The 18,595-nt window shown below is 46.3% G+C and overlaps 6 protein-coding genes across 6 annotated transcripts; 4 read left to right on the forward strand and 2 right to left on the reverse strand.

Annotated features, from left to right (window-relative positions):
• Positions 1-3,664: 3,664 nt before the first annotated feature.
• Pdw03_3021 (putative exo-beta- -glucanase protein) lies at positions 3,665-4,534 on the reverse strand (the record flags this gene model as incomplete). The annotated part of the gene is made up of 1 exon (XM_014677125.1): positions 3,665-4,534. One exon carries the CDS (start codon positions 4,532-4,534, stop codon positions 3,665-3,667), a length of 870 nt encoding a protein of 289 aa, XP_014532611.1.
• Positions 4,535-5,939: 1,405 nt separating this feature from the next.
• Positions 5,940-7,153, forward strand: Pdw03_3022 (Sensitivity To Red Light Reduced-like, SRR1; the record flags this gene model as incomplete). Its single annotated transcript, XM_014677124.1, has 3 exons — positions 5,940-6,247; positions 6,321-6,956; positions 7,015-7,153. The coding sequence occupies 3 exons, from the start codon at positions 5,940-5,942 to the stop codon at positions 7,151-7,153; spliced, it is 1,083 nt and encodes a 360-aa protein (XP_014532610.1).
• A 1,748-nt stretch (positions 7,154-8,901) lies between these two features.
• On the reverse strand, positions 8,902-10,777 carry Pdw03_3023 (Cyclin-like F-box; the record flags this gene model as incomplete). The annotated part of the gene is made up of 2 exons (XM_014677123.1): positions 8,902-9,240; positions 9,311-10,777. 2 exons carry the CDS (start codon positions 10,775-10,777, stop codon positions 8,902-8,904), a joined length of 1,806 nt encoding a protein of 601 aa, XP_014532609.1.
• Positions 10,778-12,079: 1,302 nt separating this feature from the next.
• On the forward strand, positions 12,080-14,112 carry Pdw03_3024 (Glucose-methanol-choline oxidoreductase; the record flags this gene model as incomplete). The annotated part of the gene is made up of 7 exons (XM_066100363.1): positions 12,080-12,326; positions 12,442-12,478; positions 12,549-13,126; positions 13,176-13,481; positions 13,657-13,842; positions 13,894-14,015; positions 14,062-14,112. 7 exons carry the CDS (start codon positions 12,080-12,082, stop codon positions 14,110-14,112), a joined length of 1,527 nt encoding a protein of 508 aa, XP_065955763.1.
• Positions 14,113-14,776: 664 nt separating this feature from the next.
• Positions 14,777-15,302, forward strand: Pdw03_3025 (putative glyoxalase family protein; the record flags this gene model as incomplete). Its single annotated transcript, XM_014677120.2, has 3 exons — positions 14,777-14,910; positions 14,967-15,163; positions 15,226-15,302. The coding sequence occupies 3 exons, from the start codon at positions 14,777-14,779 to the stop codon at positions 15,300-15,302; spliced, it is 408 nt and encodes a 135-aa protein (XP_014532606.2).
• A 1,403-nt stretch (positions 15,303-16,705) lies between these two features.
• Positions 16,706-17,150, forward strand: Pdw03_3026 (Hybrid signal transduction histidine kinase B; the record flags this gene model as incomplete). Its single annotated transcript, XM_066100364.1, has 2 exons — positions 16,706-16,786; positions 16,857-17,150. 2 exons carry the CDS (start codon positions 16,706-16,708, stop codon positions 17,148-17,150), a joined length of 375 nt encoding a protein of 124 aa, XP_065955764.1.
• Between the last annotated feature and the right edge of the window lie 1,445 nt (positions 17,151-18,595).

Consider the following 18,595-nt stretch of genomic DNA (forward strand, 5'->3'; position numbering starts at 1 on the left):
CCACCTCTTGTGAACTATTCAAATGGCAATATTCATCAAAGGGGGTTACACTTGGTTTGAAGTAAATACAATGGAGCCAAGGAGAACACACTCGTCTCGAGGCTAACTTTAGTCCGCTCCGTTGGCCTAGCGGCATCAACCCTGCCCAGATAGTTTGCTCTTTCTTTTACCATCCTTTTAGCAAATTCAATTCATCCTTGAGTCAAAATGCGAAGTTGAACAACACCATTCACAACAGCCATGCCTGATATGAGGCCAGGAAGGCCGAACCTCATCAACAACATTGGACCAACAGGACGGGAGAATGCCATCGATGTTTACATTTCTCATTCCGGAGCCTTGCTGCCCATGGTTCTATGATACTTCACAAAATCTGTACAGTGTTCGCGAATATGCATCGCGATTTCATAAAAGTTGCGCAAAAAAGGGCCTAGTGTTGCTCTGCTTGAGGTGGGCCATTATTCCCAACTCCGCCATAGTCCACAACTGGAGACTTCTTATTTCCCCGCCATGTGTTGCTTGAATCTTAAACCAACCATGCGAACAAATGTGCTTTCAATTTTAAGAATCTGGCAATATCAGATATCCTTCGAAGGCCGCCACATAATAGCATCGAGATAGCACTCATTTTGGAAATTTGGAAAGTAATCATATTTGTTGAACGAAATACAGCGTACTTTCCACTAGACCATAACAAAAACCAAGGTTCCTGTTTATGGCCTAGGGAGGCCGTATTTGAGGTTTGACAATATTCAATAAAATTTTAACAACTTTCCCAAGACTCGATTCGGATTTTTAAAAATTCGATCTCAGACTTCATAACAGGCATTAGAACTTGCATTCATTGGAGCAAGCAGTACCGAGGGAACTTGACGTGGAAAGGAGTTGATAGCAATTGAAACATGTATATGGTGATAACTCTCAACCATCTCCACCGAGTTAAGTTACAAGTAAAAAAACGTAAACACTGTATGGCAAGGTAAGAGAGCTGCATTTCATAGTTTTAGACTTGAGATGGATCATTCAAATACTCAGAATGGCACAAATAGCAAGCCCAAATAAATATATCCCCACAATATCACACAATTTCATTCCACAGAAAGAATGTTTCTTATTCAAATATCTATCTCATAGAGGAGAAAAGACTATGGATATTGGGAGGTAGATTGACGTTGTTCAAAGATCCGGTGTAACTTTACATGCCGAATGGCACCATCTTAGCAGACTCAGAGTATGACCTGCTAATAGGTGAAACTACAAATGTTCCAAATGCAACACGAGCTTCACACTGGGTCAAGCAGAATGTGAGGACTCTGTCCTTGGGGATGGGATGATGCCCCGCAGACATTTGCAGGACTACATATTTAGGCTGCTGAAGTTAGCAGCAAATCTCATGATTAGGTCACTAGAATAGCCAGCCGCATTCGCGGCCTTGTGACATACTTCTGGTAATTCCTATCGGTGTTACAGTTAGAGTAGAAATTTACAAAGCGAATTTCATATATGACCCTTGATTTGCCCAATGTCTCTCTTGCCGAGTAACTTCTTTCAGCCCTTGTGTAATTCCAGCCTCCCGTTGAACAACCCAGATAACCTTGAATCCTGCACCCGGCTAATTGACAGTTGACAGTTGACAGTTGACAGATCCATTTGAGTTAGTCCTAAAATTACCTAAAGAACAAGACATGGTGAGATAGTAACCTAGGAACGTGACATCATTGGACATAGAGTCCGTTGTAATACCAGCTTGCTTAGAGAAGTGCCGAAGAAGAATTTGCTACGGGATACACAGTTAGGATATATTCCATGCAGGAGAACCACTGGTGGGTCTGCCTTTCACAGAACTGTGGACTGTTATAGGATTTTCAACAGCATTATTACAGAAAACATCAAAAGTGGAGTGGATCCGCTCTATAAAACCAAAGAAAGTAAGTTCAATCCACAATTTAACATTTCTCTCAGCAATTCGACACTTTGGCCAAACAATACCTTAGCTAGAATCTCTTGTACTGATGGATCATTCACAACAGAAATATTACAACTAAATTGCTTGCAGCTAGCCTCATGTCAATCCAAAAGAATTTGTTTCTTCTGATACTAGGACTCATTTTACTAGCCACCGTCGCCCTAGGAGCAAGGGTGACCTATACAGCATGGTACACGCAGGGGCTTGGGGGTCATCCAGCCTTTACTAGTCGCCACGGAACTATCGCAGAGGAACACGTGGAGCCTCTCCTAGAGCACATTGCTCAATGGTCAAGTGGAAAATACACGGCTGCGACGAGCAGACACAATCTCATCACCGTCGGTGCACACCAACGCGTGCACACAAAAAATGAGGCTAGTCAAGTGGTCCAGGATATGGTCCACCTGGTTTGCCAGCACTTGAAAGAATGTGGCGCGACTTCGCCCACCTCCGAGTGAATACTTTATGCTCATGTAGGTTTCCATCACGTCGATGCAAAACACGCTAGTTTCGTACTCGCGCGGCTGAAGACCCTAGCCTTGGAACTCGAGATACTGCTGTCTAGGATGCCAATTTGGTCGAGGGAAGAACGGTAATAGTAAGAGATGGTAGTTGGTGAATATGTCAGCTTATGGCCGTTGTATGGAGTTCTCTAATAGAGTTTAAGCTCGGCCGGTCATCAGCAATAGTCTGTCTTTGTGGATTTGGATATCATTCAGTACAAGGTTGTTTGAATGGGGAAACTGCATACCAACACGCACCTAGGCAATCCTTCAAGGGTGATGGGTTTTAGAAACCACAGCCGAAAAGGCGCAATGATAGGAAAATGTCTACGTGCGTGGTGAAATGTGAGAGTTGAGTGTAATTTTCAAAAAGAAAAAAAAGTAGAGTAAAGAAGCTCAAACTATGGAGAGAACTGTAAACTTTAAAAATCGATCAGAGACGGCTTTTTACTGACCTCGGGTCAGAATTGTGTAGGAGGCACAACTGCTGAGCATTTGTACGCAGCTTTCTAGATGCCTGAATGTCTGGTTTTTAACCTGGATATCTGAATCAAGACTGGCAAAAAATGAAGATGCTATTCCAGAGGTCTTCATAAGCAACCTTAAGACTGGAGGTACCCTTTTACACTGCACAAATCTAATTCATACATGAGAGCTGTAAACCACCCAAAAGTTGTTGCTGCATGGATTTGTGTTTTCAACTTGGATACCGAATTTAGAATGAATTGTATAGAACGGTGTAAAAAGCGATCAAGATTCCAGGGATAATCGGACATTCAGGCACTACGAATCCCCCAAGGAATCTGCGTACCACGTGAGCTTTCTAAACCTAATTCCCATGTCCGAGGCAAACTTCCAAGGCCCAGGACTTCTCAGGACTTGTCATTAAAGATGATCACAATAGTGATTTGTTACAGCATCTTAACGTGTTAATTGACAAAAGCAGAGAGTAGTCGGACAGTCAACAGCGATTTGATTTTTAAACTTAGCCTCCGAAACTTGGAAGCCAATTGAAATTAGGATAACCCATTATAGCTGAACGCTGAAGAAAAGTTGAGCAACCGTCAAAAAAATGATCATTCCCGCAATGTTTCCCAGAAAATCATCCTTAGCCCAAACAAAAACTAGATCAGAAAGAAGCCGATGTGTGTGTCATGATCCGCAAGGTGTGGGTGATGTGGGACTCAAATAGCATTCAAAGTCTGATGGCACGAGCAGCCCGTATCTCAAAGTTGACGTTGGGCATAAATCGGCCAAGAACACAAGCTATCAATTGACTGCCTTCCAATATTCGCTCGTATTGAATGGAGTTCTCATTGAAGAGTCGGGGGCCCAGTTCCACCTCAAATGTCTTGCTTTTACGTTCCCAGACCATTGTTTCTCCTTCAAGTGTGTCATGAAGCTCCCACCGCGGCTGTACCTTTGTGTGGTTACCATGTATCACATTAAAGCTTGGATGCTCGTCCGCGATGATGTACAAAACTATGTCGCCGGAAAAACAGCGAAGGGTGTCGGCAAGCGAAGTCAAACACCGATCATGTATCAACAAATTCACAGGCACGGCAAAGTGACCGACTTTGATGGGAAGAGAAACATTCTCCGGAGAATGAGCCGACTCGTGCACCCCCCAACACTCGTCGATGAAGAGTTCAAATACATCACCGCCAATCCATATCAGGTCGCGCATTGGCTCAAAAGGGCGTAAGAAGATAAAACACTGTCTGTCATTATGGAAAATGACCTCAAATCCCTGCTTGTGTGCCCATTTGAGAGCAACCTGACGAGCCTCGTGGTTCACGTCGGCGAGTGGGATCTTGACACGGATTTGATCAAGTGATTGGGGGCAGAACTTCCACTCCACAGGGGCTTGATGGATGTTACTTGCATGCTGACTTTCAGGTGCAACAGGGAGCCAACCACCCTTTGGGTAGGGAGTAAATGCAGGCTTGTCCCGCTCGGGCAAAGCGCTACGCCATATCTGGAGGCGCAGTTCGGTGGGAAGGCGGGTAAATGGATGAAAGGTTTTGGAGCCGGCCGCCGATACGACAAAATCGGAGGTCTCCATGATATTATCAGAGATTTCAGGTTGAATACCAAATGATTGAGATTCTTTTGATAGATAGGTTAGTGGTGAGATTGACCTTGTAAATGATGGTTACACCTGACTTTGGTGCAAGTGCCTTAGGCACCCGTGGTTTGATATCACCTTGGACACCTCCTCGGCACTTGCCTGCCTTTTCTCTTGATTTTTCTCAAGTTCAACAGAGCAACATTTTTCATTGCTGTTACAAGCGCTGTTACAAGCTGGCTATCATGAATCGGAGAAAGGAAATCTATGTAGCAATTTACATTTTTGGTCAAACTGTACTTTTCTAAGCACCTGAGAATGAGGTCTGGTCTCTGATCTCACTATTTAGTCGTCAGTCTTGAGGTCCCCATATCATTTATATTCAAAAATATCTATCTCGAAACTGTCACACTACATATCCAATTTGGACTTCGCTTCAGGTTCATTCGAGCTAATTTGTGTTTAAAATGGACGCAGCGCCAGGGAAATAAAAAAAAAGCCAGACTAACACTACAAAAGAACGAGTATACACTGATTCTCTCACGAAATTATTTTGTTCTATATGAGACTGCTAGAATGCAAGATAATCAGAAACCGTAATGTAACGTAGCGAGCTCGATTGTCGGACTCCAGCATCAGAAGTTTGGACGGCCACCTTTTTAAGAGGCCATGGCATATCAAATCGTCTATCATATTGAAGTCTGAACGTCCGTTTTGAAAATTCTATTGTGAATCCAGGACTCGAACAATGCTCTTTTTTAGAGCAATAATCCAATTAATATCGCATGTCCTTTGACTCAGTCTTCGCAGAAACAGAAGCAGTGAAGCAGGTACACAGAGAGAAAACTGCAGAAATGAATGCAGTACTTTATGCGAACCCCATTGCTATGAGCTATTCAGTGTACACTATGGAGAACAAAGACGAGCAACAAAGGATTGCCGACTGTCAGTGAGTTGAAACGTAGCTCAAGATGAATGACTCTCGCACACTCCATTTTAACAACTTCTGTGGACTTGAAAATCTGTAAACCAAATATGGGTCGTAGTGGCAAAGTTTCTCCTTCAAAATGATGTATTAGCAGTTCATTTTATCATGACCCAGATAGGAAATACCCTATCGATAGCTCGATAGCTCGATAGCTCGTGATTTCAGACTTGTGTACAAACAGCAGTATAATATCGTTCTCCGCCGAAGACGCGTCTTTGTCAAAGTGCGTCTGACCTTAGTCTTGACTTACTTCCCATTCACTCTCATCTGCCTTTCCATTGTCGTTCTCTTACTCTCTGCCGTTTCTGACTTTGCTCAAGCACTCCAATTTTCGCAATTTGCGTATTTTCGTGTCTTCAGCACGTCAATTCAAGTATCTCGGAACGGATCTGCCTTCCTCTGGGATTCGTCACGATGCACCATTTGCATTGTTTCCACGAAGATCCCGAGCCGGGCACTCGGCCCCTCAAAGAATGGCCATGCACCCCTGATAAAGCTATAGAGCTTCTCAAGGAGTGGTATGACAATGGCAAGCCTTTCTTCACGAAGAAAGAACTTGAAAATGTTTCGAACCAACTCCATCGCCGGTACAACACCCGGAGAAAGAGTAATTCGCAAAAGCAACTGATCTCTGTCAAGGGCCTCACTGGTTCCAAGATCTCTTACGAAGTGGTGACTGGACAGCTTCATATGGGAGCAGCCAGGAATGAAGACTGGGAGATGTAAGTCGTTGATGATGCCCTTTCAGGGTTCCAATGTCACGTGTCTCTAGCTAATAGATGCTTTTAATAACAGCCAGCAGCCCAAGATCACATACTTATGCTATGAACAACTCATTTCGGCAGTGAGTTCGGGAAAAGGTCTGCTAGAGGAAGCCTTCTTCCCATTGCAGATCGAGCATTTCATGCTCGTGCGCGCGAGTGACACCAAGCTACCCATCTCCACCCCATACATTGAGAACCGTGTGGCTGTGGATGAGTTTCTCCAAAATACGCTGAAGTCCTGGAAGGAATCCCCTGAATGGCAGATGCTAAAGGCTCTTCTCAAACATGTTGCCTCTCATGAAATCACGAAGATCATCGGTATCGCGTCTGGATCAATGGAATTTGGTCCCGATGATGAGGATTGCACCTATCGCAGCGCAATTCAACACTCCCTTATGATTGCGCTCAAAGAGTCAATTGAAGATATGAATGATGAAGAGATCCGATTCTATGCGCAGGAGCCTCGCTACACCGCCGTTGACACCTGGGCTCTTGCGGAGCATGGCTGCGAGGTTCTGGAAGACCCCAAGGCTTTGCTTGAAATTGACAACGACTGCATTCTTTTCTCTTGCTGCCCCGCTCTTCCGTTGAAGGATATTACTGTTGACTTTGCTCGGCCAGCGATGCTGATCTGGGACCGAGTTATCTATGAAGGAGATCGTGGGTTGTAAGTCTCACTCTGATGCTGTGCTCACTTCATCTTGCTTACTGATCAGTTCTCCCAGGCATAATCCAAACTCCGCTCGGGTGATGAACATGGTTGAAGATGAATATGATCTCTATTTGTTTTGGGACTTACACGATACTGTGCTTGCTCCCTTCAAGTCAGAACTTGTTGTTTACATCCGCCGTGAGGTGGAGTAAACTTGTCGAAAAGACGATCTGTCAGGGGCGAGGGAAAAGTTTAAAACTATCTCTTTCGTCTTGGAGGAAATGGGGCGGTTTCGATTGTCAGGGGAATTTTCAAGGCCCAAATGAGTTTTTGATTGGGTGAGAAGCCAACGTTTGTTTGAAGAATGCATCCATGATTTTCGCATCTGCACAGGGCGGGCTCATGTTGTTGTACCTTCATTGTGTATCTATGTCTTTGTTTATCTGTAGCTTTACCAATCAGTCTCCTCTTTGTGTCACAACATCGCTAAATGGTCCCTTTTGGCCGCTCTTGATCCTATAAATGAAGCAATGGGCATGTACATGGCTGCATTCTCTCGTGCGGTCATGAAAAATCAAATGGAGCTCCTATAAACTGTATTTCTGAGTCTAAAATTTACTTGTAAAACTCACATTTGACATAAAAGTAGACAGGTGATTTACAACAGGTGTAGTTATAATTCATTCGAAAATAACGATTGAGAACTACACGGCATTAAAATTTGATACAAGTTGTCTACAAATAAGTTGGAAGGCAGGCAGAAAACTGCAAATTGTCCTATTTATTCATCTCTGGAATAGGATGCCACATTTCTAGACTTCTCTTCCATCCCAGTAGATTCATGAACTCCACATTTATTTTTCAACAAAATCAGAAAGTGAATCAAATCAAAACGTCCGATCGTTTAGTTCCACCAGGTTTTGATGGCTGAAAGCGGTCTGGATTGAAATGTTTTCCAGCAATGTGTGATGTAACTCAAATGTGTAGAAATGGGCGATGAGGGTACCAGACTTCACCAATACCGCTAATATATTCTCTATGAGTCCAAAATCCTTGAGATACAATAAGTGAATGGTGTTTATATGATGCCGGGTTAATTGTTGCGTTAAAGAACCCTAATTCCATGTTAGGTACTAGGAACTGACTATGACTCTCAACAACGAACAACCAGGAACTCAGGATTATAGTAAGAATAGGTCTTGGGAGAGTCAAACTTGAGTTTTGACCATGTCTTTGGGCCCCTCTTTCTCCTTGCATCACCCAGGTTAGCTGTGAAAGTACAACCTAACGTTGGAATACATCTTATAGCCACTCCTTGTTCTAGATGGACCCACTTGGCAGGACCCACCCAACACAACCTTATCCCAAAAAAGATCTTGCAAGATCCATACTCAGCACACGAGTCTTAATTGTCTTCTATGTTATTAACATTGTGTTGAAAATTAAAAAAAAAAAAAAACTTTTTTAATGGCCTGGGGAGCAGATATAACTTCAAGAGTTCGTCGTTTTAATTTTTACCAATCCCCACATCCGGTGATAATTACCAGGACTCCCAGGTATTTTCGACTATGCTCTTCTCTTTTGTTCTCTTACGCTTATCACTGTCTGTTGACTGTAAATCGGGAAATTACGACCGAAAAATCCTTTTTTCCGTTGGTTGTATTGAGATAGATGCTGCTTTTGGGTTGTCTATCGTATTTCGTGGGATTAAATCGTTCCAAGCCTTCTACTAGTTCCATAGATCCAGGGTTGAGAATACTGCAATGTGTGCGCCCGAAGGAACAGCCGCCAGTTATGTGATACGCTGCACCTGCATAGTCGGAGAGTGCATGATTGTGAGGGTCGGAGGTGACAAGGCATTGAAACACAAAACCTCGACACCATGAAGGTCTCTGGGGCCAGAGCTAGTCAACGGAAAATCTAGGCCCTATCGGATGTATCTTGCTCCTCATACTATCTCTCATCCTTCCAATTCACTCTCAGCGTCATCCACGCTCTCCCATTCATCTTCGTCATCGCTCTGTTCAAGATCTGCCTCTTCGCCAAGCATGGTAAGCAGCTGTAACAACCCGGCCTGTGTACGCCAGGCGTCTTCGGATGGCAGATTTGGGGCAGAACTACCAATTTTTTCTGCCTTTGAGGGCTTATCGGTGTCGTCGGAGGCAGAAGAATATTTGTCAGAAAGGTTAGGAGCCAGGCTGAGGATACGGATGACTTTTGTATGAAAAACTCGGGGAATATCTCTGCCTTGCGGTGGAGGCATGCCATCTGCGACGTTGGAATCACGCCAGCCAAGGGTCTGGAAATTCTGATATTAGCTGTTCTGCTTTCGTTTTTCTTTTCTTTTCAAAGGTCTAAAAGGAGCTCACGGTGTAGGTAGTCATAATAGCATCATCAGCCAACGCCATATAACTGATAGGAACAGCAAGCTGCGGCGCAGAGCTAGTAAGCAGCGAGTACGAGGCACGGGCAGGATTCTCCAGATTCTGAACCTTATTGTTGTCATCAAGGGCGACAACATAGATCCGATCTTGAATTTCGAACATCACGCGATGGTTGCGGATTGATAACCAGCCACCAAGGTCAAAACTTAACCCATCTGATTCGCATTCCAATATGAAGCTCTCTGTAGCGAGACTAGCTTCGTCACAGAGAGCCTTGCGAAAGGCGGGGCATATGAAAACACGACCAGCGCGAGAGAAGCCCACGAAGAGATCGCCGTGCAACATTCCTGCTCCCCATTCATCCTCCCCGTGCCAGACGTGATCTGGGTCATCCGGTGGTGACAGTGGACCTTTAGCGACTTTGATTGGCACTAAACAATCATTTCTAAATGCTCCGGGTAGGAGGAGCTGAGGTGTTGGGCCAAGTCGCGTAGCGCTTGCTAGTGCTGCACTTGCAGAAACAGATGAGGCTTTCGGAGGAAGAATGTGATATTTTTCCGTGGAGTTGCACGGCTTCAACGTGCCCAAGAAGGCACCAGACTCCTTGCTGTATGCAAAATAGCCTTTTCTTCCCATCGAATATACTACAATGTCTTCGCTTTGGTCCAAATGGCCAATGCCACCTCGCTCAATCGTCAGGTGTGTGGTCAACTGGGGAGGTCGCTGCTTCATATCGTACACAAAGCCCTGGCCCTCATTGGAAACGACACAAAGAGTCCAGTAGGACAATTGGAACCCTCTCGTCTGGCAATCATGGGTCAAGGTAGCGATGCGCCGGAACTCTCCACGCTTTGCACCTTCATGGTCCGTCTGCCAAACCTCGAGCGAATCCCCTTCACTATCAAACACGGCCATACCATCCTGATATTCCAAGTGGGCGTGTGGGCGAACTCCGTCTCCGTCGGTGTCCAGCACCGAAGGGAGTTGCCAAAGGATATGGCCAGTGTCCATATCAGTGACGTTCAACCCGCCAGCATGTGAAGTGGAAACAAAAAAGCGGCGCTTAAAGTCGGCACGGAATCGCCAAACGGGATCGTTGCCAATTTGTAGCACTGATTCCTGGCTGACAGGATGCGGTTCCGCCCAATTGCGGGCCAGCAGTGTTTGGCGCCTGCATAGGTCTTTCCATGATTCCGTACCCTCGAATACTTTGGCATAGCTGTGGGTATCGGAGAGAAAGGAGAAATCGCGGCTACCTCTTAGTGGCTGGGCAGTTTTGGCTTCGGATTTGTAAATAGTTTCTTGGTGAGTGACGTCGATAAATTGATGCCAAGCTTTGGAAGCCGCGGTCAAGGACGCAAGGGCGGAGACCGGGGTGAAGTGCAAGATTTGCAGGACAATTTCTGGGGGCAGGACAGTAAGAGGGTCCGCCACGGGTGAGATGGCGGTCATATTTTCAAAAGGCGATGCAGGGTTGTTGTAGAAAGCAAATTGGAGATGTGGGGGTTCGCAATATTTTGTCGTACTCCACCCTTTATACGATGACGTAGCCGTTTTTATGTCCATGGACAACACGCTCAGCAAATAGCCTCCAGGGGAACTTCGGAAGGCTTTGCTTTAAATTTAAGCTTAAACAGCTCTCAATCCGCTCGCCCCGAGGTCCTCCGAATTTTGGATCGTTCCCAACTGAGCCTACGCTGCAATGCCTGCCTCATCTGAAGGTGCCTTATTCGCTCTTCCACATTTCGCACAAACTTTTGCCGGTCTCCATAGCGGTTTCTGAACTCCAACACAAGAGTCGGAATAACCTCCCACTCAGCAGAGCAAGAGATCAGCAAATAAACCAAAAAACCGAGAGCTGCGACCATGAGGAAATGAAGATAGCATGGTGCAAGTAGTAATAGCCCAATCCACTATCCTGAATCTTCTGTGACGTCAATCATGATGATCGACATTACCACAAATAATGACACGCAAGCCAAAAGACGTACCACATTTACCACTTCTCTCGATGCTGTCGTTTTGTTGAAAGCTTGCCTCAGTAGTAAAGAAAATCCTTTTTTTCGACAGCCTAGTGGACATTCTAGGTAACAAGGGTATTCCATTTAGTCGAATAGCCATACAGAGGATGACATAATGTAAGATGGAGTGCCAGCAGCAACAACCAAGCCGAGGTCATAAACACTACTATTTATTCCATAGCAGTATAGCGCAGGTACTCCCATCGCTCTGATCGGAGCAGCTGAGGATATGAGTGCGAGGGAAGACAACAGGGCAACCCTCCAAATCTTTGCATGAGTTTCAAACAAAAGACTTATAACTTGAGGCCATTCTTGATGAAATCCTTCTTGGTCTTCTGTCCTTTCAACTTCCGAAATGATGTGAAGTCCGACCGGGGCAGTGACATAGGAAAAGGACTTCTCGCCTCGGTCTAGGCGTCTCGTGCAATCGGGCTGTGAGCAGGGGTGTCGACACAGCAGCCTTTAGCCACCGAGTAGCGCTGTGGCATGGATGACATATAGTAAAATAACATGTCTCCCCTCTAAAGGCACCACTCATTTTCGTATGAAAAATGTTCATGTGAGGTTGACGAAAGGTGGTTTTTGCTCTACCCCGCAAGTACAAGCAAGTACACGCGACAACCCTGCACATACTTACCAACTGTCCCGTTGCTTGGCACATCCTCGAGGCTGAGCGCAAAGCAGCCCAAAAGCAAGAAGTGATTAGATTTTCTCTCCCAACCCTTCACCAGTCATGGGTAACGAGACCCTTCAACAGTTCGCGGCCCTCGATCTCGACTACTTGATTGTAGGCGGAGGTACCGCAGGTCTAGCTGTTGCTGCCCGCCTGACTAGTGACCCTGAATTCTGCGTGGGAGTCATCGAAGCCGGCCCATCAGTTCTAAACATAGATGACAATGGCGCGATCAATGTCCCTGGTCGGTATGGCGAAACCATCGGCTCGAAATACGATTGGAAATTCAAAACTACGCCACAGCCAGGTCTGGGGGGGAAGATCACTACCAAGGCCACGAGGTCGCATATTAGGTGGCACAAGTGCGCTCAATCTGATGGCGTGAAATCGGGGCCATCGCAAAGACTATGATTCTTGGGCAGAATTGGGGAATGAGGGATGGGGATGGGAAGATCTACTGTATGAGCTAAAATCCATGCTCTATCTTGAATCTCACCTGCTGATCCGTGATGTGTTGAATTCCTGACAGGCCCTTTTTCCGCCGCAGCGAGAATTTCCACCCACCGAGTGCCGCTCATCAAAAACATTATCAGTCTTCTTATGATCCCCAAATTTACGGAACGAAAGGTCCTCTACATACATCACATACCAAGCAGTATGGCCCGACACACCAATACTGGCACGAGACGCTCAATAGTCTTGGGGTCCGATCCACCCGCGATAGTCTCGCCGGCGATAATACAGGCGTTTGGAATCTGATCTGCACAATTGACCCAGATACCCAGGAGCGCAGCTATTCCGCCTCCGCATACTATCAACCCATCGCAACGCGCCCAAACCTGCATATACTGACTGGAGCAACTGCCCTAGAAATCCTATTTGAATCCGAGGATGATGAGTGGTACGCAACAGGGGCCCGTGTACGCTGGAATGGACAGGAAGCAAATATCAAAGCATGCGAGGAGACAATCGTCTGTGCTGGTAGCGTGCAATCGCCACAACTGCTGGAGCTATCCGGCATTGGCAACCAAGTTGTGTTGGAAGCTGCTGGAATTGAGACAAAAGTCCACAGCCCCAATGTAGGAGAGAATTTGCAGGAGCACATGAGTATGAGATGTAAACAGTGCTCCCTGTGATCTTGGCTGATGTTTATAAGTGACTGCCACCATCTTCGAAATCCCCGCCACGATTCCAACCCGCGATGACATTCTCCAAGACCCAATTCAGCGCGAAGCTGCAGACCGCGCCTATTACGCTTCTCAGACCGGACCTTGGACTGTTATGCCCTGTTCAGTGGCGTATTGTCCACTTTCGAAGATCCTATCACCTGCAGAATGTGACGAACTGCACACCCAGGCTAAGGAAATTGCGCGAAAAACAGGACGTACGCGTGACGCTCTTTTAGCCAGTCAATTCGATTCCGGGCAAGCGCGTGGTCAAATCGAGTATCTCTTTGATCTTGGTAACTGGAGCCCATATTTTGTGTCTGAGCCCGGAAAGAAATACGCCACTATGCTGCAAAATGCTGCAGTATCCATTCTCGCGCGGGTCTATCCATATACCTCCTATGAGCGAAACCAATTATGAGAGGGCCACAATTGATGACAAGCCCGTGATTGACCCGCGGTATTTTCTAGGACCTGGAGAGATTGATAAGAAGGTCATGGCCAAAGCACTCAGATGGGGGGATCGAATCTGTCAAACCGAGCCTTTGGCCAAACTCGTGCACGGTCGAGTCTTTCCTCCTTCTAACAATGGGGCAGACTCTGAGGAAAAAGTATACGAAGAGTTCGTCTCCAATTATACTGTGACCGATTGGCATCGTATGTTCTCCCTCCAAGATTCATTCGGCAAATCACTAAACATACATACAGCAGTTGGAACCTGCGCTATGGGTAAAGCAGATGGAACCAATGCTGGGGTTGTGAATGATATGCTCCAGGTGCATGGGGTGCATGCCCTACGGGTTGTAGATGCGAGCATCATGCCATTGCAGGTGGGGGGCCCACATCCAAGCCACCGTATATGCGATTGCAGAAAAGGCGGCGGAGTTGATCATCGATGACTATTTTGCTCGAATGGGTCCTCTATAAGATCACGAGGCTCACATCCATTGATCACATCCCATCCAAATGGCCTTGCAGAATTCTTGCCCAGTAATCGCACACTAACCAGGGCGACTGTCCCAGAATATCCTCCAATTCGTGTTTTTTTTTGGGGGTCATTATTGCACACCTCTCGAATTTCGGAGATATCGCCTCAGAGCAAGTGAAAAGCATCCGGTTCAACCGGACTGCCCCACCCTTGATCATCACCCATGTCTGTGAAACACAGCCTCCGTGCACAAGCAATCTTGGCGATGTCCTCGAGATGAGGATTGCCTAAGGATTTTGTTCAATGTCAAGCAAAAACTGGAATGGCTCTGATGATGCCTTTAATAAAAAAAAAGGACCGGGGACTGACAGCAGAACTCCCCCGATCTTCGGCTACCGCCGGCGTCTCCCCTCTTAGGAGGGGCAACCGGGCGATTTAGTCTGCGAGATGGACTTCGGATCTTTTTCCAGGGATTGACTGGATATCTTATCGTTCACCAATCTAACAACTCCAACCTCCACATTGCGTATTAACCGTCGTCACACTATTTGTTGCTTGACTCATCTCTCATCCGACACGGAAACTGTTTCCCGCGGGGCTTGAATATATCCCAGCCCATCTCACCCAAACACGACCACACACACATATCCTCTGTCCGACATCATGATTTCTGGAATCGCCCATATCAATCTCTCAATCCCTCGGGATACATTAGAACAAGCCGAGGAGTTCTACGGGACCACCCTCGGACTCACTCCGTCGCCGGTACCGGAATTCCAGAAAGGCACAATCCTGTGGTATTGAAGCGCCTTCTTTCTCAAGGAAAAGAAAACTTCTCTAATTTCATCGACAGGTTCGATATTGGCTCCAGTGGACAGCAAGTGCATATTAGCTTCGGCTCGACCGATCCCCTCTCTAGCCGACACCCATGCTTCAAGTTGTCTTCCCGCGAGGAACTAGAGGAACTTAAAACAAACATCTATGATCACCATGTACGCGGTGGTGCTGCAGCTCCACTGGCTGCCGATAAGCCCGGCGAGGTAAACTCTGGTGAGTGAAACGTTGTCTTTGATGCTTCCCCCGGTATAACTAGTGGCTGAGTATCACTACAGGGACTCAAGGGAAAGAATATCCCACCCGGTTCTTCGCTCGGGACTTTGCTGGAAATCGGCTTGAGTTTACTACATGAATAGTTCTGTTGACTTGAATCGAGTTTGCCTCTACAACAGTGCGGGTGTGGGATTGTCGTCCGAGTCACTGTCTCGATGGTGGCTAGGATATCATTGAGTAACAGTCACCTGTCTAAAGGAGATATTACGTACGCATTACCTTTGAGCCCAGGCTTATGTGAGCTTTATATCCCAGAAGCTGGCATGAGATGTTGGAAAATTTCGAATCTCTTCCTTCCAAATCCACACATTCCCAAGAAAAGTAGTAAGCCAAACAGACAGTCACAATCAATAGCATCAAAGCAATCAAAGCCCCCATAACACCACCTTTAGCATCTCGCCGTCTAACCCTGCCCTTATCTGGAAACACCGTCGACATCATCGTCAATCCCAGTAGACTTCCAAACGGAACAGCAATCGAAGCAAGACACGAGATCCGCGCCGTCAATGCAGGGAAATACGCCAGTCCGTCTATATACGCTGGATTCTTTCAAATCCCGATGCCGTAGATGGCATTAGTTTTGCCTGCGTGTACGCCCCATGCCAGCATGGTCCTACCTCTACTGTCGACATTAGGCTGCCTAGGAATAGGACTGGGAAGGTTTATCGAGGCCCAACGTTTGAGGACAAACATTGCCATGTAAATTCCGGCTCCTTGGGTTTGGTCAAGATAGTTTCACATAGTGAACATGTAGGGTACACATCTACATACCAGCCGTGCAATCCCGGTATCGCTAGAGCTCCTCCCTTCCACCAATGTAAGGGAAAAAAAAAGGATTCTTGAAATACCCAACAACAAACATTACTATCCCGATCGATAACTTCTTCAAGAACAGTAAACCAATATCACGCCGTCTCAATGATTCCCACGGAACCATAGCCATTTGACAGACCCATGCACTATCGCATCTTAATAAATACCTATCTAGGCATTCATATCAGTAACTTTCGCAAGACGTCCCAGCACTCGCACCACTATCCGTATCGGGACATCCACGCGATATCCAAATCTCCGGTCAGAATCGCACGATGGTAACTTCTGATAAGTGACTCCTGGTCTGTTTCTACAAACCCAGAAAAAGTACTTCGTAACGGCATGCTTGATAGGCGGACTTTGAGGATCTTCTAGATATAGGGCGAAGCCAACTTCAATTTCCATTCTCAGCCTCAGCACCAAACCCCGGATAAGTCACGTTCGAGACGGAGCAGGGCGTACAACGTTACACCCAACCGGATTAAGGCGTGGCGTAAACGGGGCCAAAGCCACTGAACGGACGAATAGGACAAGCCTGTTGCCTAGCCCCCCCCCCCCCCCCCCCCCCCCACCTGATACTTAGTGTCAGATGGACTTGCAAAGTCAACACTTCACGACCTCAAAGTCCATCTACCTCTATCGCAACCACCCTAGAGTTTGCCATCTACCATGGGTAATTCAACACCCGCAGAGCCCGCTCCTGCCTACGAGGACTTATTTCACGAGCGCGGTTCCAGCTCACGGAATGGTGTAAGAAAATCACTCCGGAAGGGAGGGGTGGATGTTCCCAGTGTACTAATCTATCTACCTAAATACACAGTATACTATGGTCGGCCAAGTAGACGATACCGATGCACACCGAGATGTGGAACAGGGTCACCACCTGCATCACGTCCCTACCCCTATCGCAGTGACCGGTGATGAGCCGAATCAACACATCCATTGTGCAGAATGTGATCGGCAGCGGGAGCGCAAAGAGAGAAGGGAGAGTTCACAGAAAGCATGTGGCATGGTTGCGACGACATTTATCCTGATCTTTCTGTTCATGATGGTAGTAGGAATTGTTGGTATTATGGCATGGAGGGACATTCGTTTGAAAAAGTTTCATGGTTAGATTGGTTGGATTGAACATGAACAGGTATCATATCATACCATATTCAAACTGTAAAGGGGTATGCGACAGAGCCTAGGCATCGCCCTGATTAATATCAGCTAGGATAGATGAATGCCACGCCAAGAGCATTCTTGCTATTTTTCTTAGCCACAGTACACCCTGTGGTGATAGTAGCTCGTAGAGATTCTCGTTTGCAATCATGAGAAGGTAGTCTATAGGATAAATTCTACGGCAAATTACCAAAACCACCATGTTTACGCCCGTGTTCTTTTAGGGATAGATAAAAGAAGCCACTTCGCTTAGAACTAGACCTTATTATGCCCCTTCTATATTTCTTCAATTAAGATGACTTCGGTTAGTAGCAAAAATGTATCGAATTATAAGACCTGTGTTAAACTCGCTATGGTAGGCCATGTCTAGTAATTTTCCATATAGCTTTGTGATTGCCTAAAAGTAGTCTCTCTAGATGATACGACTGTCACAGATAAACTATGTGCGCTAGATTCTAACTCTTTCTAGTTAATGATTAGACTAAGGAATAGAACAATAAATCTAAAGCGTTGTTCTAAACCTAAAGCCCGCTGCGAGTGTTGCAGAAGTCTATTAAGAGAAACATCTATCGTCTAGGCGTTTACAGGATTAACGAGGGTTCCGGTAGACTCTATGAATCAATCAAATTGCGGTTATGCTAGTTAAAGATCGAAAAATAGCTACTACAAGGTCTCGAGGAGACTTTGTTGAACTCTAAAAGCCACTCTCTGGCACAGCATATAGTGCTACATTGATGTACATCGTCGACGGTGCACTTCGAGGCAGATCCTCCAGCTTCGAGGGTACAATAAATTCCGGCACGTTGCCTGGGGGATAGCTCACCCTAGATACCCCTGTCTCCAGAGATTTTAACGCCGAAGGAGCGTATGGTAGGTGTAGGAAGAAAATATCATTACAGGGTGGTTTGTTGTTTGGGGGGGATGCTAGGCGCCAAAAAATGCGGGGTATGTCGCAGGACTTCATAAAGGAATGGTAGCTCCACCTTGTGGCCCCCGATAAACAGCCAAACCACCCTTTTAGATTCCGTACAAGGAACATTAACATCAACACCTCTCTCTACTCCGTACTACTACTCTCTACGCGCTTCGCCTGAGTCATTCCTAGGTAATTCAAAATCTCCCTGAACCCACGTTCTATCTGATCACTCTTCCCTATGGCGCTACTTGTCCCGACTTCATCACTGGGGTATAAACGGATAACCAACTTCCCCCTTGGCAGGTATCAATTCAGAATCAGCCCCAAGATGTTTGTCTGGCTCAAAAGCTTGTTCGCCAAGTCAGGGTCCTCTGACCCTTCAAAGCATACCGAGAAGCCCAAGCATAGAGGCAGGTCGCATGGCCGATCCCATAGCAGAAGAGTTCGAGAGCGGGAGCGGGAGCTGCGACGAGATTGGA

This window comes from Penicillium digitatum, chromosome 1 (genome assembly GCF_016767815.1).
Source record: "Penicillium digitatum chromosome 1, complete sequence".
NCBI classification, from domain to species: Eukaryota; Fungi; Ascomycota; class Eurotiomycetes; order Eurotiales; family Aspergillaceae; genus Penicillium; species Penicillium digitatum.